This window comes from Orcinus orca, chromosome 8 (genome assembly GCF_937001465.1).
Source record: "Orcinus orca chromosome 8, mOrcOrc1.1, whole genome shotgun sequence".
Lineage (NCBI taxonomy): Eukaryota > Metazoa > Chordata > Mammalia > Artiodactyla > Delphinidae > Orcinus > Orcinus orca.
In genome coordinates, this window is record NC_064566.1 from 104,256,810 (window position 1) to 104,283,225 (window position 26,416).

The following is a 26,416-nucleotide window of genomic DNA, read 5'->3' on the forward strand; positions in this document are numbered from 1 at the left end:
CTTTTCCCCAAAGTTTGTTTGCTAAATTATTTGGTCAAGGTCAATTTCTTTCAAAACCAATTTACCTAGGTTTTTACAAGGATTCTTATTATCACATTAAATTTATAATAAACTGACATCTTTATGATGTTGAATATTTTGTTATGAACAAGGTATATCTTTTCATTTGTTCCAAACGTCTTTTATGTCCTTCAGTGATATTTTTAATTTTCTTCATATAGGTTTTAGAGTTCCTTATTAAGTTTATTTCTGAGTATTTTATCTTCTTTGGTGCTCTTAAAAATGGCACCTTTTCTTCCATTATATCTTTTAACTGGTTACTGTTTGATACACTGTTATTAGCCTTATTTTGCAGATGGGAAAACTGAAATATATTAGTACACCTCAGTCACTCCAGATGAGATAGACCATTTTCTCCTAGAAGTTCCCACTTCCCAGCCTGAAGAGGACACTAAAACAAGCCATTCTCACCTCTAGAGACCCACTAGACTAGGTGACAGACACCAAGATTCTGCCTCACTGAATGCCCCCTTCAGAAGTTTCCTCTCAAAAGCCATGAAAATAACTACCAGTGGACTTCCAATTCAAGACTGCATATATGTTGAGAAACAGAGCTCTCCTTCTCCAAGTCTCTGAAAAGCCAGTAAGCCAAATAAAAGGAAATAACTCCTTAAGAGATTAATATGGGTGGGATCAGCAGGCCAGAAATCTCGATCAACTTCTGGAAGACAAAAAAGCAAATGGGATCATACTGACTGGTAAACCGGCAGAGAAAAACAGAAGGTCAAGGGGGCTACACTCCCACTTCTCTCCACAACAAAAGAGGTACTTGGCCCCAAGGAATTAGCAAAAACTGGAAAATTACTCTGTAAATAAATGTAACAATCAATTAGAAGGACTAGGGCTCCTAATGTGGGTGTTTGCACCTAAGAGAAGGCAGAAGCTATACACATCATGGGACTGCTGGAGAAAACACTGTAGGGGGAGGAAACAAAGAAGGGCAGTATTTAGCTTAGCAGTAAAATCTTCAGTTCTGTTCAGTCAGAACAAACAGAACACGTACATTGAATGAATCAAGCTTCAAAGCTGAAGAAGAAAGACAATAATCTAAATTTATCACTGTATAAATATTATGTCAGTGGATATGTTATATCTATACGTGAAGAAGAATGCTTAGAAATTACTTCTCTACTCAAATTGAATCTGAAAGATTAAAGAAAAGGATGAAATCAGTGGTCTAAAGAAGCGGTCCCCAACCTTTTTGGCACCAGGGACCAGTTTCATGGAAGACAATTTTTCCACGGGTGGGGACGGGGCAGGCGGAGGGGGCGGGGGGGATGGTTCAGGCCGTAATGCGAACAGTGGGGAGCGACAGATGAAGCTTCGCTCATTCACGCACTAGCATGCTCACCTCCTGCGGTGCGGCCCGGTTCCTCACAAGCCACGGACCAGTACCTAACGGTCCACGGCCTGGGGGTTGGGGACCCCTGGCCTAAAGAACAAGTACAAGAAATACCTCAAATCACAAAATCAAAATGTAAAGATAAATACATCATGAAAAAAAGATTAAGGAGACCAAATATGCAATAAATAGATTCCACAAGGAGAAAATTATTACAGATAAAAGAGGTAATAATTAATAATAGATAACATTAAAAAATCTTTCCTAATATGAAGACTTGAATCTGTAGATTGAAAGTCACTGAGCTCCAAGCTGAAGACTGGATGACAAAATACACATAACTACAAATAAAAAAAAAAATCCTACAAGCATTCAGAAAGAATAAGTTGCCTACAAAGGAAAAGAAGAAAAACAACATTGGGCTTCCCTGGTGGCACAGTGGTTGAGGGTCCGCCTGCCTATGCAGGGGACACAGGTTCGTGCCCCAGTCCAGGAAGATCCCACATGCCACGGAGCGGCTGGGCCCGTGAGCCATGGCCGCTGAGCTCCGCAGTGGGAGAGGCCACAACAGTGAGAAGCCTGCGTACCGCAAAAAAAAAAAAAAAAAAAGTAAACCATTACAGCAAAACACTAGGCCTGGGGGTGAGGGGAGAATGGTGTTAAACAGAAGAGTACCAAAAGTCTTATCCAGAGAGAAGGGGACTGAAAGAAGTATCTAAAGACCTTACCTTAAAAGGAAGGGAAATAGGGAAGAAAAGAGAGCACCAAGAGGGGAAAAAACAGCCTACCTAAGTTAAAGAAACTGTTTGATTTGCAAATTATAATAGAGAAAATGCATATCTGCATATGAGAGCATGGAAAAGGGAAGCTAATCACTAATGGGAAGTAAAAGCATAGCAGAACTTCTAAAATTAAGTTATCTAGAAAGGTTTTGCTTGTTCTGATTGTAATCTTCGCAGGTTTGTCACTTTATGTATTTTTTTTAAAAAATGAAATTGACTATATTACATTTATAAACAGAGCTTTAAGTGTTTCAGGGATTTTCATTTACTAAATTTGAACATGCAATTGAATGTTTACAAGGGTTTAATGTTAAGTTGAATCCAAAGCTTAAGGAGAAATAGAAAGAAAGTTAAAATTTTAACTTTAAATAAACAACTTAATAACCAGGAACTTCTACATAGTTTTATACAGTTTCTGTGCTTTAAGGCCCTTCTTGTACATCATAAAACTCACACAGACAAACATACCTTGGATTCCATCCCAAAGAGTTTAATTAGTGAAATACCAAGAAAGTCTTGTAGGAGCATGCTTCATGGTTAATTACAAAGACAGCCTAATGGCTAGACTCCAATACTGAATAAAATTTTCTGAGATTAAGCAATGTTCACATCAGACTCTGCTGATTATCATTAAATTTATTATTTTTGTAACACTAATGAGAGTATATTGGGTGATAGTTATATTTCATATTGAAAGAATATTTTAGGGGCTAAACTATACTCCAGATCACACAACCAAAGTTACACAGTAATAGAAATATCTTTTTTTTATAATGCAAAATACACATCTTTTTGGTATTGTACATAACAGATAATTAAGGGTGTGATGACTATGAAAAGTCACAGAGTATAAAATAGGCCTGGGTGTGATACTGATATATCTGTCACTGGTAAGCTGTTAATGCTACCTCTGTATCCTGGGAATCCTAAAATGAGGAATTTCTATAGAAGACAAAATAACAGTCAGGGTATTAAAAGCAGAGAATTGTGAAATAGCTTTATGGGCTTCCAGAGGAATTTAGCCATTAAAATAGCCATCCTAGATCTGAAAGAAATGCAAGAACCTAGAAGAAATACCATATTCCAAGCCCTTGTTACCTATTGGGACTGCTGCAGTATCTTCTAACTCATGGCCTCATTTCAAATAAGGCAGAGAATGAATAAAGCAAGCAACCAACCAACCAATCAAATGCATGAGCCATTATCATTAGTTCTATGATGCTATAAGCTAATAAATACATTGCAGAAAAATTAAAATATGTACACCAAATTATCTGGTTTAACTAAAATCAGAAGCTTCTCTTCTCACTTAAAATCAATTGTCTTATAATGGAGATACAAGTGAAGATCTGACTGAGAGATCTGGGCATCTGTAGACTCTTAATTTTAAAGGTATACAAGTTCTAGAAATGTGGTTTAATTATGCACTATCTCCGTAAACATTTCAAACTATGTGTCATTGTTTGTCATACATACTAGGCTATGAATCTGCCAACAATGAGATACCAGAGAACATTAAACAAGATCATATGATAAACATTTCTACTCTCAAATGCCAAAGAACTAGAACCTCTCATGATTGTGAGTTAGTAATAATTCCCAGGTGTCCTCAAGGTCATATTTTTACAAGGTCACATTACTGTATGCACTACTTCACTTTTATGTTGGCTGCATAATTTATACATCACTGGTGCTCAAAAACTCCTCAGAGAAGGAATTTCAGAACTGAGAAATAAGCTGTAGCCTCTTAAAAGTTATTACTTACTAGAAAATAACATTTAGCAGCAGATACATCAAAATTTTTTATAAAACTGAAGTCTTTTACTTTTAACATCAATTACACTGGGGTTCAAGATTTTGCTCTACCATATACTGACAACATGGTGTATGTGGCTTTCTGAGCTACAATTTCTGCATCTGGAAGATAGAAAATAATAATACCTACTTTACAGGATTAATAAACATGTAGCTGATGTACTATATCATATTTGGCTTAGTACACTGCATAGAACTCCTAAATAAATTTTTCTCTCTTAAAAGAATTAAAACATTTTTGTTTTTCCTTTCTGCCTTATATTCCCCTTTCATATTTACAGCAGCATTCTTCTAATGATCCCTAAGGACTATTCTACTCTAAGGACTCTGGGGATCTTGAAATATTCTAGTCTAAGAACTCTTTTACCGTAATGGTATGATTGATATTAACTTTACAAAATGAGAAATCAGAAAATGAGAGATTTGTGAGTCAGGGGTAGGCAGGTTAGAACTACTGCCATGAAGGGAGACTGACCAACTTCCCACAGAGCTATAACGTAAGAAAAGTTACCCCTTACTCCAACCAAGTCCAAAAATAAAAGTTATTCCAAAAGCTACTGGACATAGTGCTCCTCTGTGAGTACCTCCTCCTAAAGCAGACGATGACTGGCAGCACCAGAAACCTACACTTCAGGTAGCTATGACTTTACCCTCTTAGCCATGGTGCCTCAAATGACACAGTGCTATTCTTTTAAGAATGAATTTAAAACCCAGCTCAGAAGCTATTCAGAGAAAAAGAAGAGCACTCAATCTTCTGCCCTTATTCTGTGTGTGTGCATGCATGGAAATTAATGAGTATGTAACCATAATGACAGTTTGGTTAATGTGTATTAGCACAGATTTTAAAGAAACACATATAACTTTTCTATATATATTTTTAACTATGAAATTGACTTTACAGAAACAACTCTCATATACAGCACTGAATCTATAACTGATTCTCCCAAGGTTACAGCTGCAACTCCCACTATCCACCCCTCACCACCTTCGACACCCACACACACTTTTTTCTGCAAGGCGTTTCAGCTGGAAAGCCACTGTGAACATTGTGCAAGCACTCTGCTGCCACATTTCCTTATGTCTGACTGCTGAAGAGGTGAGAAACACTACATGGAATGTGGCCTTACCTTGATCTCTTTGTTGCACTTATAAATAAAATAAGATCAAATCTCAAAGACATATTTGGTTTGGGAGAGTCATGGTGACATTCAGCTATGAAATAATATTGTAAACAGACAAATGCTCTAAAGTACCACAGTTTCCTAAAACAATGCATACACTAGCTCAGTTTCTCAGGATGAAAACATGGTCACATAGTCCTAAGGAAAAGAAAAGCTCAATCTTACACAGATTTGCTTTTAAACTGAAATGTCAAAAGAAAATCCCAGGGCTTCCCTGGTGGCGCAGTGGTTGAGAGTCCGCCTGCCGACGCATGGGACACGGGTTCGTGCCCCGGTCTGGGAAGATCCCACATGCCGCGGAGCGGCTGGGCCCGTGAGCCATGGTCGCTGAGCCTGCGCGTCCGGAGCCTGTGCTCCGCAAGGGGAGAGGTCACAACAGTGAGAGGTCCGCGTACCGCAAAAAAACAAAACAAACAAACAAACAAAAATCCCAGACAGCCTCCTGTTGCCTCACAAGTAAATGGAGGATCACAGTACCAAATCTATCACAACAACAAAGTCCAGGTTGTTTCTTCCTTTGACAAATATGTCAAAATAACTTCCACAATTTTAACACCAGGCCAGTTTTAACACAAACATAATAAATACCTCATTCCTACTAATTGTTCATGACACACTGACCATATTTAAAACTATGCAATATGTGACGCATCAGCACACCTTGGGAGAGAAGTAGCTTACTCAAATAAGAAAGGCTAGGGACTTCCCTCATGGTCCAGCAGTTAAGACTCTGAGCTCCCAATGCAGAAGGCCCAGGTTCAATCCCTGGTCAGGGAACTAGATCCAGCATGCCACAACTAAGAGCCTGCATGCTGCAACTAAAAGATCCCGTGTGCCGCAACTAAGACCTGGAGCAGCCAAATAAATAAATATTAAAAAAAAAAGAAAGGTTAAAATAAAACTATGGAGAGAATGAGAAGGCTGACACAAAAAAAAGAATTTCATATGCTAATAAAATAGTTCATTTTCATACTTTGAACACTGAATTATTCTTTAAAATGTAAAACATACTTCTTATTCATTTTAACCACTGATTAACAAATTTAGTGTGGGTTATCAAGAGTTCCTAATATTCAATCTCTTCTGTCATTTAACCTAGACTTTAAAAATAAAATCTGTAGATAAAGAAATCCTTTAACTTGAGAAAGGAAAGACTCTTTGAACACTAAACATAAAGACAAGATCTGATGAAAATAATGATCTGTTCTCCTACCCAATTACTCATAGATAAGACTGTAAAATATGTTTAATTGTCCATGTGGCTGACAGTGATAATATGCAGTACAAACTTCTAGAGTTTTTTTTTAATACCTCCAAAAGAATTAATTTGCTAACCCTGTTGAGAAAGAAAAGCCAGAATAAAGTCTCCTAAAATTTGTAACAGCACAACACAATTAATACACAAATGGCACTGTGTCTACAAGTTGGGTGAGACCTCTTTCTTCACCAATGAAAGAAACTTGGAGAGCTGCTTAATCAGGAGGCATTCTCAAACACTTCAATTTTGAAGTTACAGCTAGAGATCAAACCAAGAGAGATTTGCCAGGGCGGGGGGCAGGGGAGCTATAAGGGGAGTGAGATATAAGGTCAGAAGGCTTTGATTCATGAAACAATTAATTCGTACTTAATCAAAATGTTTCATACACATGAATAAGGCAACAAAAGCAGCCATACATACATACACGCACACACACACACACACACACACACACACACACACACACACAGAGGAACATATTCCAAGAAAAAGAAGAAGAAAAATCTATTAGATTCAAATCCAAATCACATCTGTTAGGTACAAATCAGATATACGAAGGGGTAGTAGTTCAGTCTCTACCTGAAATTCCTGAAATGCTACTACAAAACCTGTCTAACACCTTCTCTTCCTGGTGTTCTAACAAGTCATTTAAAATGCCTTTTACAAGCTCAGGACAAGTTGTGGAATGAAGAGTGCTATGTACAAATAGAAACCTGTCCTCTTCAGCTCCAAACCTTCCCCCAGAGAAAAGAGGTCTTACTGGAAAAGAGATTAAAACAAAGAGGATGGGAGGGCTGGGTAGCACAAGTGAAGGACGTGGACAGAGGGACAAAGGTGAGAGAGGGAGAACTGACAGCAAATTCCATAATTACCTGAAATGTTCTTCTCTTTCTCCCTCTTCATCGTCAGTCACCTGGGTTATAACTTCTGAATCCAAAAAAAAGACGCTGTCATCTCCTGAAGGGCTACCCTCACTTTCTGTTTCCATCTTGTACTTCAAAAATTTAAACCTCAAGCCATGGACTAAAGAACAGCAGTTTTCAGGCTGTTCAGCTCTACTGATGTACACACAGGTGTGCAGCTGAGGCACCAGTGATATGTGATCATGCTGGGCCGAAGTTTATTATGTGCTAGGTTAATTGCAGGTGAGGCAAAGACAGGAAATCCCATGAGGCACCCTCACTGTGTCAGACTGCTACACCTGTGACACCAGACCCCTCCCACTGCCTTAGGCTCTGTGACCTACATAACCAAATGCAGCACCCAAATGAAGGTGAGTTTTCACTAATTATTATTCATTTAATAACTATTCCTCTCTTCTCAAACTTTCCAACTAATAAGTTAAAAAACAGAAGTTTCCAAGATGCAGACTTCTCTTACTTATATCCTTTTTTCTCTCAGACTTTTTTTATTGAAGTATAGTTGAGTTACAATGTTGTGTTAGTTTCAGGTATACAGCACAGTGATTCAGTTATATGTGTGTGTGTGTGTGTGTGCGCGCGCACGTGTGTGTGTGTGTGTGTGTGTATAGTCTTTTTCAGATTCTTTTCTCTTATAGGTTATTACAAAATTATTGAGAATAGTTCCCGGTGCTACACAGTAGGTCCTTGTTGGTTATCTATTTTATATGTAATAGTGTGTATATGTTAATCCCAACCTCCTAATTTATCCCTCCCCCTGCTCCTTCCCCTTTGGTAACGATAAATTTGTTTTCTATGTCTGTGGGTCTATTTCTCTTTTGTAAATAAGTTCATTTGTATCCTTTTTTTTTTTTTAGATTCCACATATAAGGGACATCATATGATATTTGTCTCTGTTTGACTTACTTCACTCAGCATGACAATCTCTAGGTCCATCCATGTTGCTGTAAATGGCATTATTTTGTTCTTTTTTAATGGCTGAGTAATATTCTATTGTATATATGTACCACATCTTTATCCATTCATCTGTCGATGGACATTTAGGTTGCCCCTATGTCTTGGCTATTGTAAATAGTGCTGCTCTGAACACTGGGTGCATGTATCTTTTCGAATTATAGTTTTCTATAATTCCTTTTCGAATTATAGTTTTCTCCAGATATATGCCCAGAGGTGGAACTACAGGATCATACGGTAACTCTGGTTTTGATTTTTTAAGGAACCTCCATACTGTTCTCCACAGTGACTGCACCAATTTACATTCCCACCAACAGTGCAGCAGGGTTCCTTCTTCTCCACATCGTCTCCAGCATTTATTATTTGTAGACTTTCTGATGATGGCCATTCTGACCAGAGTGAGGTGACAACTCATTGTAGTTTTGATTTGTATTTCTCTAATAATTAGTGATGTTGAGCATTTTTTTCATTTGCCTGTTGGCCATCTGTATGTTTTCTTCAGAGAAATGTCTATTTAGGTCTTCTGCCCATTTTTTTATTGGGTTTTTTTTGTTGTTTGATATTGAGCTGTATGAGCTATTTGTATATTTTGGAAATTAATCCCTTGCCGGATGCATCATTTGCAAATATTTTCTCCTATTCTGTAGGTTGTCTTTTTGTTTTGTTTACGATTTCCTCAAAGGAGACAAGAATATACAATGGAGAAAATACAGTCTCTTCAATAAGTGGTACTAGGAAAACTGGACAGCTACATGTAAAGAATGAAATTAGAACATTCTCTAATACCACATACAAAAATAAACTCAAAATGCATTAAAGACCGAAATGTAAGACCAGATACTATAAAACCCTTAGAGGAAAACATAGGCAGAACACTCTCTGGCATAAATCACAGCAACATCTTTTTAGATCCGTCTCCTAAAGTAATCAAAATAAAAACAAAAATAAACAAATGGGACCTAGTGAAACTTAAAAGCTCTATCTCAGATTTAAGAAAGGTCAACTAAAAACTAGAAAGGATAACACTGCATGAAAAGGTCTCCTGGGCCAAGCACAATGGGAGGCACAGTTACAGATCTCAGAGGTAGGGAGGATCACAATTTATAGAGAAGACAAGCATGGTCTAGGGACCTGCCCAACCTCATGCCTTCTAGTATTACATCCATCTTTCCTTCCCCACAATAATAACTGCCACATACACCTTTGCTCAAGTATCCAAAGTGGGACACAGCAGCCAGGCTTGTCCATAGCTTTTTAAAGAAAAAAGAAGTAACTATCATAAGTTAACAGATGCTGAAAATTATGGCAAATAAAAGCATGCAACATTTTTACACACAACTTAAACTGCAGATGCTAAACTGCAGATGCCTAGAGCAGCAATAAAATGACTTGCTGGGAAATGAGTGAAAAGTATAGCATCTACAACACTGGCAACAACATAACTGTTACTTAAAAAACAGGCATGCTGGTACCAACCACTGACATGTCACCCATGCATGGCCGTCTGCCTTTTACCGAGCAGCCAAACACTGCTGAGCCTGGTTTTACATTAAACCTGACCAGATGAAATTTTAAAGGGCATCCACTGGGATACCCTTGAATTTTCATATTTGAAAATAAGCAAAATTAGCCCTCTAGCTGACTTCGTTTATATGATATTTTTTCCTTTCTACAAAACTACAATTTACTTTATGTGTTACTGTTTTAATCTTGTTGCTTCAAAAATTATACAGTTTTAATCCATGGACTATGTGGTCATTACATGTATTCCTGCTAGAAACTGAAATTTGCTATCAGGTCTGGGAACAAATCTGGAAAACAAACTGTTCTTGAGAGCAGCTACACTGGAACAACTCCTGAACAATTTATACAGAGATATCTTGCAAACTAGTCTAATGATTTTCACTCAAGACAAATCCAGAGAAATTTTGGCCTGAATAACTATAAAAAAAAATTAAAGGATTATTGAGATCTCTCTATACCATAAATCCCCTATCATTTTCCAAAGATTCCAAAGAGATGAAATTAAATTTAATCCCTTCCTCATTCCATCCATTGAAATAAATTCCCAATGGATCAAAGATTTAAATGTAAAGAGAAAACCATAAAAGAAAATCATGGGAAAGCTTTTATCACCTCACAGCGAGGAAGTCCTTTCTAAGTATAATTTTAAGAAGCCCTGAAACCACAAAAGACTGATACACTTTACTACATACAAATTTTAAAATCTTCCCTAACCAAAAAAAAAGGTTTTAATTGTGAATAAAGTAAAATGTAATTAATTAAGAAAAGATATTTGGAACATATCACAATGGGTTAATTTCCTTAATATATTAAAAAAGTGCCTATAACTCTTTAAAACCCAACAACCCAAAAGATAACTAGGCAAAGGGCATAAACAGAATAATAATAGAAAAATATGAAAGAATCTTAAAACATAAAAAAAAGTATTTAACTTCACTCATAATAAAAATGCAAAAAAACAAGATTTTTTTTATCTACCAGGCAAAGATTTTTAAAAGTTTTAACAAGCTGTTTCGAAGATGTGGGAAAATAAATATACACTGTTGGTGGAAATACACATTGGTATAACCTCTATGTAGGGCAATCTGGCAAAAAAAAATCCTGTGTTTTCATGAATCCTACTTACCTTTCTTTTTAATCATTTCTTTTGCTCTTTCACTCTCATGGTTGATTACCTCCCTTCCTCAAGCCCTTTCAAACAGGAAAAAGTGACCTGTAAGCAGAATTTGTACACAGCACACTATGGGCAGCCTGACTAACGTCAGATCAGTCAGGAAGCCTCTTCTAGTTCTGCTGCCACATCAGAACCCTACCTCCCTGTCCTGCACCCCTGCTGCAGCGAGAGCCTCCTCCCCTCCCAACCTGACTTATACACCAAGCAGACCTCCCAACACTTGTTCTCACAGTTTTGACTGTGCTATTAGAAGTTTAAAAAAAAATGTTTTTAACTTCAGAATCAACATGTGTTTCTTCTGTTCCCTTCTTTGATAGCTTATGAAAATGTAGAAAAAACAAAAGATAATGAATAGCAGGGAGGCAGGACAGGAACCAAGCAGAGTCAGTCCCAAGGTCACCAGAAGCTGAGTGAGGGACTGGCCGTTCCTGCAGACCACAGGGTGGCTTTAACCCTTTTTCCTGATTGGCTTAAAACCTGACCAGACTCCACTTCCACAACAAGCTTCTTAGAGCACAAGTCTCTGACCTAAACCCGGGGAGTCATCATCAGTAGTTTAGAACCAGTTGATTCTTCATCTTCTACTGACCAAGACGTAAGGAAGCTGAGGGAAAGAGAAGTTCCTAATCCCTGCAGGAAAAGCATTCTTAGCAACAGTTGAAGAGTCCCAAAGTAGAATGCATTTTTTTTCCAAGAGAAAAACAATTTAAAGATATAAATCCACTAAAATTTAGAATGAATACATAGTGTAAGAATGGTTAATGATGGATGGCATTTGAACATTAGAGGAAAATCTTCAGTCACTGGAAATATTTTAGAAGGATTCTTGCCTAATTTTTCTGATACAATTATTTGATACACATGGATACATTATACTCAGACACACACTATTCATGTTTAGAATACATAATTTTCTTAAGAGTCCATTTGGTATATCTATGTGTAGAGTCATAGCTGTGAAGCATTCTGTGGACAAGCTTGGTCTACTTGGTTAGAAAATGGAACATTCGATGTTAGAGAAGACTTTGCTTCATTAGAAACTTGTATTCAAGGACAGCTCTAACTCTGAACTGTTCAAAGAACTAAATAAAATTTCCCCCCAAAATGGCTATTTGAATATGTCATCCCTATCACAAGAATATATTCATGAAATAAAAAGTTCCGTTTCAAAAAGCTGTGTATAAAACCTGGGGGAAAAACAGTTTTCAATAGAAGTGCAAGTATTTTGAAGTCAAACAGACATGGGCTCAAATCTCAACTATACTGTTTATAGGTAGTATGGTTTGGGGCAAGTAACTTAAATTGCATCTCAGTTTGGTAATCTCTAAAAGAGGAATAACAACCTTGTAAGGTTAGTGCACGGATTAGAAATGACGCATGTAATTATCATATTGCACAGTATAGATGAGACCCTCCCAGAAATGACAGCCATCATCCTCATCTTCATCACTGAAGCCATAAAATGTTTTTGTTGTTGTGATTATATAAAAACTGAGGAATAAAATATTTTAATCTGCAAATGTTTGGCTTATCACTCTGTAATTTTTACCATTATTAAGAAGAGAGTAGTAATTTAATAAATAAAAAGAAACCAATCTCAACTAAATTAAGAGGCTGTTTTCTAATTACTTGAATCCCTTTTATGAATGTGAAGGATGCAAAATCAAAAATTAGAACTAGGGGCTTCCCTGGTGGAGCAGTGGTTGAGAGTCCACCTGCCGATGCAGGGGACATGGGTTCGTGCCCCGGTCTGGGAAGATCCCACATGCCGCGGAGCGGCTGGGCCCGTGAGCCATGGCCGCTGAGCCTGCGCGTCCAGAGCCTGTACTCCGCAAGGGGAGAGGTCACAACAGTGAGAGGCCCGTGTACCACAAAAAAAAAAAAAAAAAAAACAACTTTGTGGGCAATTCTTACTTTCATCTTTAAATTTATCCACAATTTTTAATTTTTAATATAAAAATGTATTCGCTATTTCATTTTTTAGTTTTAAAGAAATTAACTTCATGAATTAAAAGATCTAATCCAGTTTCTTCCCTTGAATAGCTGAATGCTAAGTTTCCATCTCAATATACCATAGAAATCAATGATGTTAAATGAATAAATACATATGAGTGAATGACTGAAAAGTTTAGGTCCTTAGCATAGGGAATACAAAGGCAATGTGCATAAATAAGGCAACACTGTTATACAAACCAAGATAAATCTAAAGTGGAGAATGAAAGCAAGAAAAATAGCAAAGGAGAAAAGCAAAAACAAGTATCTGGCCTAAATAACTAAGAATATTAAACAGACATTCTTTACATATCAGGATCTGAGAATCATGAAATAAACCTACACATCAGGAGTTAATATAAATTTAATCCCTCCTGTATAAATATATTTCCTATCCCAACCTATGAAGAACCAAAATCCATGGTACTTGCACCCCATCAAAGAAATCTAATGCCCATACTATAAGTGTAAAGACTGTATCAAATTCATAAACCACTTCGTTTCCCTTTTCAAAAATTCACAAAATCCAACCCAGGAATACCTTGTTCCAGTACTCAAGAGCTCCAGGTGCTCTTGCTCAAAGAAAAAAAAAAAAAAGCCATGGTAGCAGCATTAACATATTCTAGCAAGTGAAATTAAAGTAGTCAGAGGCTGCAGAGAACTCTGCATCTACCTTGACACTGGCACACAGAACAAGCAAGCTGCACTAAACTTAAGCATTCCACTGGCTGACTCAATAAATAACAAAACACGTGCTTTATGAGACATGTTAAAAGCTAAGGATCTCAGGAAATCCTCACTGGCTAAGCAACCATCTCACTGGTCTGAGGGACTACTCATTTTTTTTTTTTCAATCTACAGATAAAATAAATCAAAACTATAATTGTTAACAATGAAGTCTGGAACAAGGTTTAATTCTTCTAGCAACAAGCTAAAGGTCACTAAAATACAACAAATTCATGTAACGCTTAAAGGAATATACTGGTTAAAAGTAACTAAACTTAACAGAATCCATCATCTTTTTAAATGACCACTGGATAGTAAAACAGTATTTCCATCTGAGAAAATCTATAGGACTAAAGGAAGGAAATGGACCACAGTTAATTCACGTAACAGTATAGGATTAATTATGGATTAAGGATTAATTATGCCACAACTGATTTGGTAAAAAGGTCTTGTAAAGATAATGAAAGTTTCGTATTCTTTAACATAATGGTGAATTAAAGGAAATATTTCTTGAGCTAGAATTTTTACTGAATATGCCATAGTCAGCGAGATACAGAACAAGAAGGCCATATCACTTTTACAAATTTAGGGCTCTAGAAAATTGTGGTCTTGGCAAAAAAACTGTACAATACGTCTGGTTACTGCTTAACTAGACTTCCTCCTAATGTTAACAATACTGCAAAAAGAAAAGTGCTAAATGTACATTTAATGAATAATAATCAGGGGAGAAAGCAAATGACCTCCATCTCCAAGGAAGGTCTGGGGAAGTCTAGAAGGTACTAGGATAAAATCACTAGGGGGAAAAATTAGGGCTATACCCACCCCCCAAGAAAAGAGTTACACTAAGCCTGCACACTTGCATAGCTCAGGGTATTGCATTAACTTATTAGAGATTCTCCCACCAAACTACATTGAAAAAATGCCAACAAATCAAGTATCTTCAATCTACTGTTTACCTCCTGGTATTCTAACCTGAACAGATCACTCTACTATATGCTGATATGAGACAAGTAATTTTAGCAGCCTGCTACTTATCTTATTCTGCCTTCTCCAGTGCTATCACCCAGAGAGGGTGGCAAGAATAAAGGTGGGTGGGAGTCAACAATGACGAGAATTACAGAACATTTAACTGCTTATAAAATGATAAGCCTTTTGCTCGTCACAATCATCCTATCCTCAAGTAATAGATGTTAAACCCACATTTCTAAATATTAATCTGAGGTACATTACTCTGATTTTAAATAAATCAGATCAGATATCAATAATTCTTCAACTTTATTTTCCTAGAAAGGAGAACTAAGTTCCTACCTGCTCATTTAAATTTATTTCAGGAAACAGGCATTTTTCCCATTATCCTTTGTTATAGAAATTTGTCCTGCTAAATTTTAGAAATTGCAAAATAACACTAAAGTGAATCTCTTAAAGAGTAAAATATAATAGAAAAGCAAAATGAACTTAATATAGGTATTTCTTTAAAAGATACAGATTTATGTTTAAATTTGAATGACACATTAAGACTTGACTATTTGCCTATTTCTTCTGTTTTTGCTAGCACCAGACATTAACATTATAATCTGTGGTGCTTTTCACATGATATTTTCAAAAGATATAATGAATACAAAGTACATTTTATGATGTCTCATAAAATGAGACAGTATGCAAAATAATAAAGTTTCTTTTTAATTTTTTTTAATGCATTTATTTATTTATTTTTGGTTGCACTGGGTCTTTGTTGCTGCGTGCAGGCTTTCTCTAGTTGTGGCGAGCAGGGGCCACTCTTCGTTGCGGTGCGCGGGCTTCTCATTGCGGTGGCTTCTGTTTTGCGGAGCATGGGCTCTAGGCGCGCAGGCTCAGTAGTTGTGACGCACGGGCTTAGTTGCTCCGCGGCATGTGGGATCTTCCTGGACCAGGGCTCGAACCCATGTCCCCTGCATTGGCAGGCAGATTCTCAACCACTGCGCCACCAGGGAAGCCCAATAAAGCTGTTTTTAAGTGTCAATTCAGAATCCTCAAATTATATCACTATACCTTTGTGGTAAGATAAGTATGTTTAGAAACTCAATTAACTTGGTGCTTACTGATATACAATTCATTAACCTACTGTTTCACTATTACAAGTAGTATTCAAGTTAAATATACAAAGCAACTGAAAACAACAGTACTACTTTTGAGTCCATGGTTTCCATTTTAGAAATAAAGTTGGATTTTTTTAATTTAATGAAGCTCAGATAATTCAAATTCCCCCCGTGCCACTTATTACCCATATGAACTTGGGCAATTTACTTAAGATCTCTGAAGTGCAATTTCCTCATCTGAACAAAATAAACATGCCCAATCATACTGCAATCAAAGTGATTAGATAAAACAGTATACATAAAGCACCTATGGAACACAACATGTGTAAATAAAAGATGCTAAAAAAAATGGAAGGTATACTTAAAGATGTTTCATGAATCTAGGTTTAGGATCTACTAAAAATATGTTAAACTCCTTCAGAACAGAAATCAAAATTCTCATAAGGGCTCCTTTATAAATTACTAAAATATCACTGTCTCACCTGAAGAAATATCACAAATACCCAATGCAGTGTACAAAGTTTTCCAATTGTTACAAACCTGTTTTTTAAACAGTTGGTTTGTTTGAATCAGAAAGCCCACACATGACATTTTAGTTAATAAGTTTTTAGTTAATAATTTAGTCAATAATCTTGAGATTTAAGGGCTTCCTCTCCTCCTTTTTTTGTCACATATTTGTTGAAGAAATCTGGTCCTGTATAACCTCTAGCATTCCAGGCCCTGTTGATTATATCTATCCCAACAGTGCTGTTCTACCGGTTCCTCTAGCTCTCTTATTTCCTTTACAGGCATTAATTCCTAAAAGCTACACTGAATGCTTTAGTTTCATGTTTTTTGCCTTACCTACCAGCCTTCTAAAATAAACATTAATCAAATGAACAGCAAAATGGTAAAATGATACAAAATGCAAAGACAAAAGTAACCAAAGGGCCATAGATAATATATTCTTGCATGACTTAACCAGGCATAGTGGGGTAGCTATCCAAGGTACAGCATATTAAGAAGTTTCAACTGTTGTTTAACTTCTAACCTCAAAGGGCTCTTGCATCCTCTACTATCATCTATGACATTTTTATGTCCTCCTACACAATCTGCTAAGGACAATGGCAATACCTGCACACACCTGAACAATCTATGACTAATACCAAGACTTTACCCAGTATGTCTGTCACTAATTAGTTTCTATATTTTAGGACAACACAAAAGCTGTGTGAACTATGAAATATTCTTAAAGGACAGAAACATAATCACTCCTCTTTGAGCAGGAAAAGGAACAACTGATATACTGGAATAAGTGATCAATTATGTGAAAACAGGTGAAATGCAGGACTTATCCTACTCTAGTATATTAAACCTAGTTCATCAACTCAAACATTTGATATTAAATGATGAGCAGGAATCAAGAGATCAAAGATATATCTATAACAGGCTGCGTATCTAGGAAAACATGGATTCATGATATAATTAACACAGAGGGGTAAACATTAATAAACCTTCATGAGCTTGGAAATCCAACCTGTTAGTATCAAGTAACACAGGTTTGCCAAGGAGAACTAGACAAATCTCCTCCCCATTCCCTGCTACCCAAGAAAACATTGTTAACTATCTGGCCAGTCTATCAGAATCTCCAAGTCAAAGAACTACTAAAACAGTGAAAGATTCTACAAATAGCAACTATATCCACAAAGTAACAAGGCATTCTTAAGTGAACAAATGGAAAAGATAATTCACCATGCACTGGTTTTTCTGCCAGTTGAACAACCAGCCAGTGAGTATCATCACCCATTCTGTCATTTTCAAATATAAAATACAAAGTAGATACCAGCAAAACGAAAATACCACCTTAGACTATTACAGTAGTTTACTGTTTTCAAAGCACTCTGACATATTTCAAAGCAAATAACAAGTGACTAAAAGAAACTAAACCAAGTGAAGGGTGGGAATTTTACATCTGAAATAACAGATTTTAGAAGACCAAATTTATAAGAAAAAGCACTGAGAAGTGAATTTATTATAATCTTTCAATAACTATACAGTCTAACATTAAAGAGCTTAATAACAACAGGTGTAACACAGGAAATAAACAAACAGTAAAGTATGGTCACTTAACAGCATTGTTTTCCAAGGAAAAAACTGAGGCTATTTCTCCAAGTGTGGCTTTAAAACAGAGGATTCTCAATCCTTTTTTCTGCCCCAAAACAGTTCAAGGATATGCACACACTCATTAGGAACAATGACTCATAAACTATTTAGAGATTTATTTTGATGAACAACCATTTGAAAAGCAAATTATCTTTGAGAGGGTCAAGCTTGTTGAGCATTCAAACCTTAAGGTGAAAATTATTTTAATGAGAACTTAATTTAGTTGAAATCAGCAACACACACACAAAAATTAGTTTTAAAGAGGGGGAGGGAGGGAGGAAGAGCTGGATGAAATGAAGTCTCTGATCAGCTAAGGCAATATGAGGGGAAAAAGGAGGAAGGCAAAAAGTAAACTCTGTCGTAATCCCTTAAAAATTAACAGATGAAATAGATGTAAATCATTAACCAGAATATCTGGGGCTATCAGTAAAGGTATCAATACCCTTCCTCAAAACATTCTGCAAATGACACCAAAGTGACAGAATGCTCAACCGTATGGACACAGGTTGTGAATCAATATGCGGGTAATTCTTATGCTGTTATTGATATTTTTCTTAGGCAATCTTCTCTGAAATTAGGAACATTCGCCTGAATGAGTATCTGGTGCAAATGTCTAGTCTATGACATGATAGTAAAGAAGAATTTGGCCAGTGGCTACTTAAGGCTGAAAAGGATGAAGGGCCAGAGAAACATTTGTGTCAGAGAACACAGAGAACTGGAAACAACTATTAGAACTTAAAGAAGTTTCAGAGATTCCAGTATTTTCAAAGCTAGAAGAAATCTTGAAGACCATCTACTCTGAAGTCAGTTAGTAAACTTAACTCCAGAAATGCATGTTTCCTTTCTCTACCTTTCTATATGGTAAATTTTCACATAGTATCTCATATTAATTCTGATGAGATGGTGTGATCAGAACACTGTCTCTGAATTACATATGAGGAAACTGAGGCTTGCCCAAAGTCAAGCAATTTATAAGTGGTATTAACCTCTTGGGTTATTTGAGAAGGAAGAGGTAAAACATCTCCTCCACCAAGAAATTTCAAATTATTTCCCAGTCCAAAGTATTCTTTCTGCTTTCCCATAACACTTGCAAAAACACTTGCAAAATACTTTAAAAATACAAGAGAAACAGACATAAAGAGGTAAAGTGATTTGCCCAAGGGACACCAGGGTGGAGGGAGCCTGAGATTATGCACTTAACCACGAAGTCATGCCCCCAAAATGGTCACCAAGTATGATCTCTTCTGCTACAACACATTTCTGTAACACGAATTAGTTCCTATGAGGTTGGTAAGTAGGGGAATGTGTCAACATAACTCAGATTACATGTGACAATTTTTCCCACACATTATGTTTTCGGCCAGGTACGTTCAGTTTAACACAAAGTTCTCTACACGGGTGAATGTGGCGGTAAAATACAGGGATCAGTGGACTGCACACGATGCCCACTCGTACCACTTTGTTGCTGGTTCAATTTGGTCCCATCCTATGTCTTGGGCTTTCTGCATGGTGCTTCCTCCTTTTGGTGTACTTGGCCTTTGTCTCTGTTATCAGCAGTCTCAACCCTTCATTCCACCACTTTCTATCAAGCAACCATCACCCTATTTAAAAGGTAAAATCCTAGGACTTCCCTGGTGGTCCACTGGTTAGGACTCCACGATTCCACTGCAGAGGGCATGGGTTGGAACCCTGGTTGGGGAACTAAGATGCCACGTGGCACAGCTCAAAAAATTTTTTTAATTAATCAAAAGGTAAAATCCTAACTTAACTGTAATATTTCTTTACCTATTCAAAATTTGACATATCTTCTTAACTGTTTTATTATTAGGATCGTTATTGCTTCTATTAGTGCTCTGGATATAAAGCTGTATAGACTTTGAGTGATTTGTGCAACCATATTTTTACACATTACTGCAAAAACAACTGTATAAAAAATAATGTTTTAAAAACGGAATCAGGGCTTCCCTGGTGGCGCAGTGGTTGAGTCCGCCTGCCAATGCAGGGGACACGGGTTCGTGCCCTGGTCCGGGAGGATCCCACATGCCGCAGAGCGGCTGGGCCCGTGAGCCATGGCCGCTGAGCCTGTGCGTCCGGAGCCTGTGCTCCGCAATGGGAGAGGCCACAACAGTGAGAGGCCCGCGTACCGCAAAAAAAAAAAAAAAAAAGTATCAATATTTACTACATACTCCGTTATGGCCCATTAGAGTTTTACTACAAAATAAAACTGCTACCGTCACAACTACTGGACACCTAACACAACAGAACAGTTATTCATTCCCTACCCATCTCAGTGCCTTCCATATAAACCAAATGCAGGCGCTCCTCAGAAGGTACGTAAGAGAACTACACAAACATGTACCACTAGGCATCAGAATTACATGAGTAGCTTTAAAAAAGACAGGTTTCCCTACACACACACACAGACCTACTGTATTTCCAGAGACCAAATTCTAGAATTTGCATTTGAAGTTCTTCAGTTGATTCTATTTATCCGACAGCCCAGCTGTATAACGATCAGGTATTCACATAAGAGAGCAATAAGAACAAAAATTAAGCCCCCCAAATGATATGCTTTTACTTTCTGAAATGGTCAATAATCCAAGTGAAAGAAACAGCATTCCTAAATGAAGAGTATTAAAACTGTACGAATACCACTTTTTAATCCTGTAACTCAGAATTTATCAATTCAAATATGAAGCGTTGTTCATGAGATGTATGTGGTTACTGAGAGGCTGGAAAATGAGTGAAATAGTAACATAACTATCAACTATACCCTCTAACCAGTTGCCTGATATACAAATAAGTCCCTCATTGTGGGAAATGGAAGGAAAAACATGGTATTTGTAATATATGACAGGTAGGAAGTTGTCATGTCTTGGCTCAGAGCTCTGACAACCTTTGGACTTTTTTATTTTGGAGTTCTTCTATCTACTGAGGCAAATTATTCTCGTTAAGGCTAACCAATACTACCATACTAACCATTACTAACCATACTGCTTAATTTGCCTCAACATAATGTACACTATTTCTCCATTAATATTTCTTATTTAAATGCTCGTATGAATCCACCACAGTTGGTAGAATCTTACAGCTACTACAGTACATAAGGTAGTACAACTGTCAACATTCTAGATGGCAATTAGAGCAAAGTATGCTTATATACAATGTTCCAGGAAACTACATAACATGTTATGTACTTAAGTAATTGTAGTTGAATATTTGTGATCCAGAATACTTACAAAAAGGCAAAAAGTTTTAGTTTGGGGGCAAAAAAATTGCTCATTTTATATATAAACAAACCTTATTTGGACCACCAAACATGACTGATCTGGATCTCAAATTATATTTTTATCTGGCCTTTACCTAGCTGTCCCCAAAATATATATGATATCTGAATTTTATTCTCCAAACCACATCAAAGGTTTATATTTCATAACTGTACATTTCAAATAAAATATAGTATAAAGAATCAATGAGTGAGACTTCCCTGGTGGTGCAGTGGGTAAGAATCCGCCTGCCAATGCAGGGGACATGGGTTCTATCCCTGGTCCGGGAAGATCCCACATGCCACGGAGCAACTAAGCCCTTGTGCCACAACTACTGAGGCTGCATTCTAGAGCCTGCGAGCCACAATTACTGAGCCCGCGTGCCACAACTACTAAAGCCCGTACGCATAGAGCCTGTGCTCCGCAACTAGAGAAGTCCCGACAAGGAGAAGCCTGCGCACCACAACGAAGACCCAACACAGCCAAAACTAAAAACTAAAAACTTTTTTTTTAATTAAAATCTTTAAAAAAAAAAAAAAGAATCAATGAGTTTTCATTTGTCTAAGCCTCAAATGTTCTGACTCACTTTGGAAGTGCTGCTATTTGAAATTTAAATGATGTAAATTGAGATACAGGGTAATCAAGAGATGTCCCCAAGGCAGGATCACACTGCTAAGCTCAATGAAACTCCCATTTCATTAAAAACGGACACGGGCTTCCCTGGTGGCGCAGTGGTTGAGAGTCCGCCTGCCGATGCAGGGGACAAGGGTTCATGCCCCGGTCCGGGAAGATCCCACATGCCGCGGAGCGGCTAGGCCCGTGAGCCATGGCCGCTGAGCCTGTGCGTCCGGAGCCTGTGCTCCGCAACGGGAGAGGCCGCAACAGTGAGAGGCCCGCGTACTGCAAAAAAAAAAAAAAAAAAAAAACGGACAAAATCACTGCTTCAGGTAAACCAGAAAAATACCCAAGGAGGTATTGGGTATTATTGACACAAAGGATGTGGTTTAAACCTATAGCAGCTAAATTTTAATCTTCCATTTGTCAGAACTACTTGCCAAAGGCAAATGACAGAAGGTTAATAATGCACTGAAATTTCCTGCAACTGGCAGCAGGTAACAGTAATGGAGAAAAGTGACGGATGTGAGAGCCTGAGACATCACCCCAGTACCCTGTAACCCACATTAAGTAACGTACTGCGAGACATGCCAAAAATAGTGTGCCCTATTTGAGCTGCATTAGGTGAATTCTGCATTATGCAAATATAAATATTAAACCAAAACTCCTAAAAATGTGACAGGTTCCCTTATCTTGAATTAAAATTTTATGTTAAAGATAACATTTTAATAGTGCAACATTTTCATAACCCTACATAAGCCATTTAAAAACAGATTTACTTCAAATAGACACAGTGCTTTGCATAGCCAAAATGACAAATCTTACATGAAGATGCTACGGGAATGATAAATGAGGCATTAAATGAGGGCAGGAAAAGATAGGGAAGGAGACTCTACACACTCTAGTTTTATAAGAGGAAGGTAGGTATGTTTTAAATATTTTTTTAAAAAATAAAAATTTAAAAAATCTTGAAGGGAAGAACAATAACTCATATTTATCTTATCTTGTCCATGCTTGTTGCTCAAGAAGCAATTTTTAAAAGAGAACTGCAGTAGGACTCCCCCCCAAAATCCCATAACCCCAGTCTAACGATGAGGAAAAAGTCAGACAAACTCAAAGTGAGGACACTCTACAAAATAACCTACCAGTACTAATCAAAACTGTCACGGGGCTTCCCTGGTGGCACAGTGGTTGAGAGTCTGCCTGCCGATGCAGGGGATGCGGGTTCGTGCCCCGGTCCCAAAAGATCCCACATGCCGCGGAGCGGCTGGGTCCGTGAGCCATGGCCGCTGGGCCTGCGCGTCCGGAGCCTGTGCTCCGCAACGGGAGAGGCCACAACAGTGAGAGGTCTGCGTACCGCAAAAAAACAAAAACAAACAAAAAAAAACTGTCAAGGTCATCAAAACTGCGGAAAGTCTGAGAACTGTCGAAACCAAGAAGAGCCCAAGAAGAAATGATGACTAAAGGTATCTGGTATCCTGGAACAGAAAAAGAACATTAGGTAGAAACCAAGATTCAAATAAAATATGAACCTTAGATAATAATTATGTGTCAGTATTGGTTTGTTATATGTGACAAATGTGCTATACTAATGTAAGATGTTAACAAAAGGAGAAATTGGAATGGGATAAATGGGAACTCTATACTATCTGCAACTTTTTGGTAAATCTAAAATTACTCCAAAAGAATATTTTTCTAGAGAACTCTATTATAAGGGATAGAAAATGCAACTGAAACTGGATTAAACATAAAAGAAATTTGTTGGATCATATGACTGAAAATACCTAAAGGTTGCTCTCACTTTAGGTACAGAGACATTCAGAGGTTGTTCAAATGGTGTCAGGAAGGTGTCTCTCCAGATGTTGGCTACAGTCTTAGGTTTCATGTACAGACAGTTCTGCTACAATACTTGCTTTGAAAAGGCAAATTTGTTCCAAAGTTATTGTTATATTAGGGAACAATTTACACACAGCATGAATTTTGCATTTGCTTATACATGATTTCATCTGCCAGAAGCACTAGGTTAGGAGCCAGCAAACTTCTTCTGTAAAGGGCCAGATAATAAATATCTTAGGTTTTCTGAACCATATGGTCTCTGTCACTCAACTCCACCTTTGTAGAAGAAAAGCAGCCGTAGACAAGAGTAAATGAATGGGCACGGATGTTTTCCAATACAATTTATTTACTGAAGCAACCAGGCACTAAGCGAATGCAGAAAGCTGCACCCAGCTGAACAGAGACCTCGCACAACTCCCTGAGACAAGGAGCCGCGCCCAGCCACGTGTGCTGCTACCACTTCCATCTGATTTCTGACCAGCCTCCTCAGCCCTAACCACAGGGGGCCACACTCCCACACCACCACCACCTCCTCCTCTGGTAGCACCACAGTGTCCATTTAATTGGGCCATCTTAAGATTTCCTACCCACTTCTGAACAGATCACTTTGTCGCAAAGACACTCTGCTGACTGGCCTGGGCTTGAGTCTCAGACTTTATCATTGCAACAGGAAGGTGGAGTCCTGCTTGGTCCCTAAGGAACCAAGACTGGGGCAAGAAAGGACTCCCAAACCAAAATCAAGGGCTATTGCAAAAATAAGAGTGAGAAAGTCAGCGCGTGAGCAAGTGAGAGAAAGAGACAGAGAAAGAGAGAGAGGGAGAGGGAGAGAGAGAGGAGGGAGGGTGGAAGGTGGGGAGGGGGAGAGAGAGGGAGGGAGAGAAGGAGGAAGGGAGGAAGGGAGGGAGGGAGGGAGGGAGGGAGGGAGGTTGTGGGGGAGAGAGAGATAAAGGGCAGGCAGGTGGGAGGGAGAGAGGGAGGGAGGGAGAGAGGGAGGGAGGTAGAGAGAGGGAGAAAGAGAGAGAGGGAGGGAGGGAGGGAGGGAGAGAGGGAGGGAGGGAGGGAGGGAGAGAGAGAGGGAGGGAGGGAGGAGAAAACAAGTATCTAGTACAACCTCTATGTACAAGAGCTAGAGTGGCAGAGTTTGACATGTGATTAATTTATGCAAACTCAACAATACCTATTCAGCACTGGGTTTGATTCCAAGTAATTTAAAGACATGCATTTTTAATACAACAGAGCTTCTTAAAAAATCTGACAATATATTTCACTTGGTGCGGAATTAAAAGAAAAATAGCAAACCTGTTTCATTGCTGGGAAAAAACTATAATGAATTTAGTGACGACAATATGTTTTTATTCTGCTCTTTACAGCAAATTTAAAGGGTTTTCAAGGATACTTTTTTTTTTTTTTTCTTGCGGTACACGGGCCTCTCACTGTTGTGGCCTCTCCCGTTGCGGAGCACAGGCTCCGGATGCGCAGGCTCAGCGGCCATGGCTCACGGGCCCAGCCGCTCCACGGCACGTGGGATCTTCCCGGACCGGGGCATGAACGCGTGTCCCGTGCATCGGCAGGCGGACTCTCAACCACTGCGCCACCAGGGAAGCCCTATATACTGATTTTTAAAATCAATATGAAAGGCTTTTTAAAAATTAGTCATCCTTGGGTTTCCCTGGTGGCAAAGTGGTTAAGAATCCCCCTGCCAATGCAATGCAGGGGACACAGGTTCGAGCCCTGGTCCGGGAAGATCCCACATGCTGTGGAGCAACTAAGCCAATGAGCCACACCTACTGAGCCTGCACTCTAGAGCCCGTGAGCCACAACTACTGAGCCCGCGTGCGCGCCTAGAGCCCGTGCTCTGCAACAAGAGAAGCCACCGCAATGAGGAGCCCGCGCACCACAACAAAGAGTAGCCGCCCCCCACCTCGCAACTAGAGAAAGCCCGCGCACAGTAACAAAGACCCAACGAAGCCATAAATAAATAAATAAAATTAGTCATCCTTCTGTATCCTTGAGGGATCGGTTCCAGGACCCCCCAGGGATGCCAAATTCCAAGGATGCTCAAGTCCCTTATATAAAATGGAGTATTTGCATATAACATATATAACCCATTTACTTTAAAATATCTGTAGATTACTTATACCTAATACAAGTGCTATGTAAATAGTTGTAAATACAATGTAAATGCTATGTAAATAGTTGCAACAAATCCAAGTTTTGCTTTTTGGAACTTTCTGTAACTTTTTTTCTTGAATATTTTTGATCTGCAGTTGGTTGAATCCACCAATGCCAAGCCCGCAGATACAAAGGGATGACTACTTCCCTTTATCAGCTCCACTCAAATCATATCTGAAAATTACTTCCCTGAACTCACCAATTTTTTCACATCGCCACGACTATGTTTGTTCTGCTTGGCCCCTTTCCTTTCAATAGGCTTTCACTCATTCACTTGGTAAACAATGACTCATCCCTCAAGCAACACTTTCCTCTTGAAGTCCTTCTTGCCACTGATTATCACTGTTTTATTCTGGTTAATGATAATATTTCCGGTGTTGGCTCAGTAATCATGATGCTGGCTTTTGGATACAGACACACACACACACACACACAGATAATCATTTTGGAGCCAACAGCCATCTATTCCTTTTATCCTTTAACAAATATTTTTTCAAAATCTACATAAGTGATGAAATCAGACTTTTGATTTGATTTATTCATATGGTGATTTACAAAAGGAACTATCTTCGCATTCCTGGG

At 38.2% G+C, this 26,416-nt stretch overlaps 1 protein-coding gene across 6 annotated transcripts in view; it reads right to left on the reverse strand.

Annotated features, from left to right (window-relative positions):
* ARHGAP32 (Rho GTPase activating protein 32) overlaps positions 1-26,416 on the reverse strand; it is a 266,634-nt gene that overhangs the window by 171,461 nt on the left and 68,757 nt on the right. For 2 of the 6 annotated variants that reach the window (XR_004477239.2, XM_033406970.2), the window contains exon 1: positions 7,311-7,599. The exons of 2 other annotated variants lie outside the window; for them this stretch is intronic. Coding sequence is in view for 2 of the 4 variants with exons in the window: in XM_033406970.2 (XP_033262861.1) it covers positions 7,311-7,426 (116 nt within the window). In the remaining 2 variants the exon portion in view is untranslated. Of the gene's footprint in view, positions 1-7,310; positions 7,600-26,416 lie in introns of those variants that run through there. 2 more of the 6 variants (XM_049713594.1, XM_004280480.3) reach the window with 2 other exon arrangements.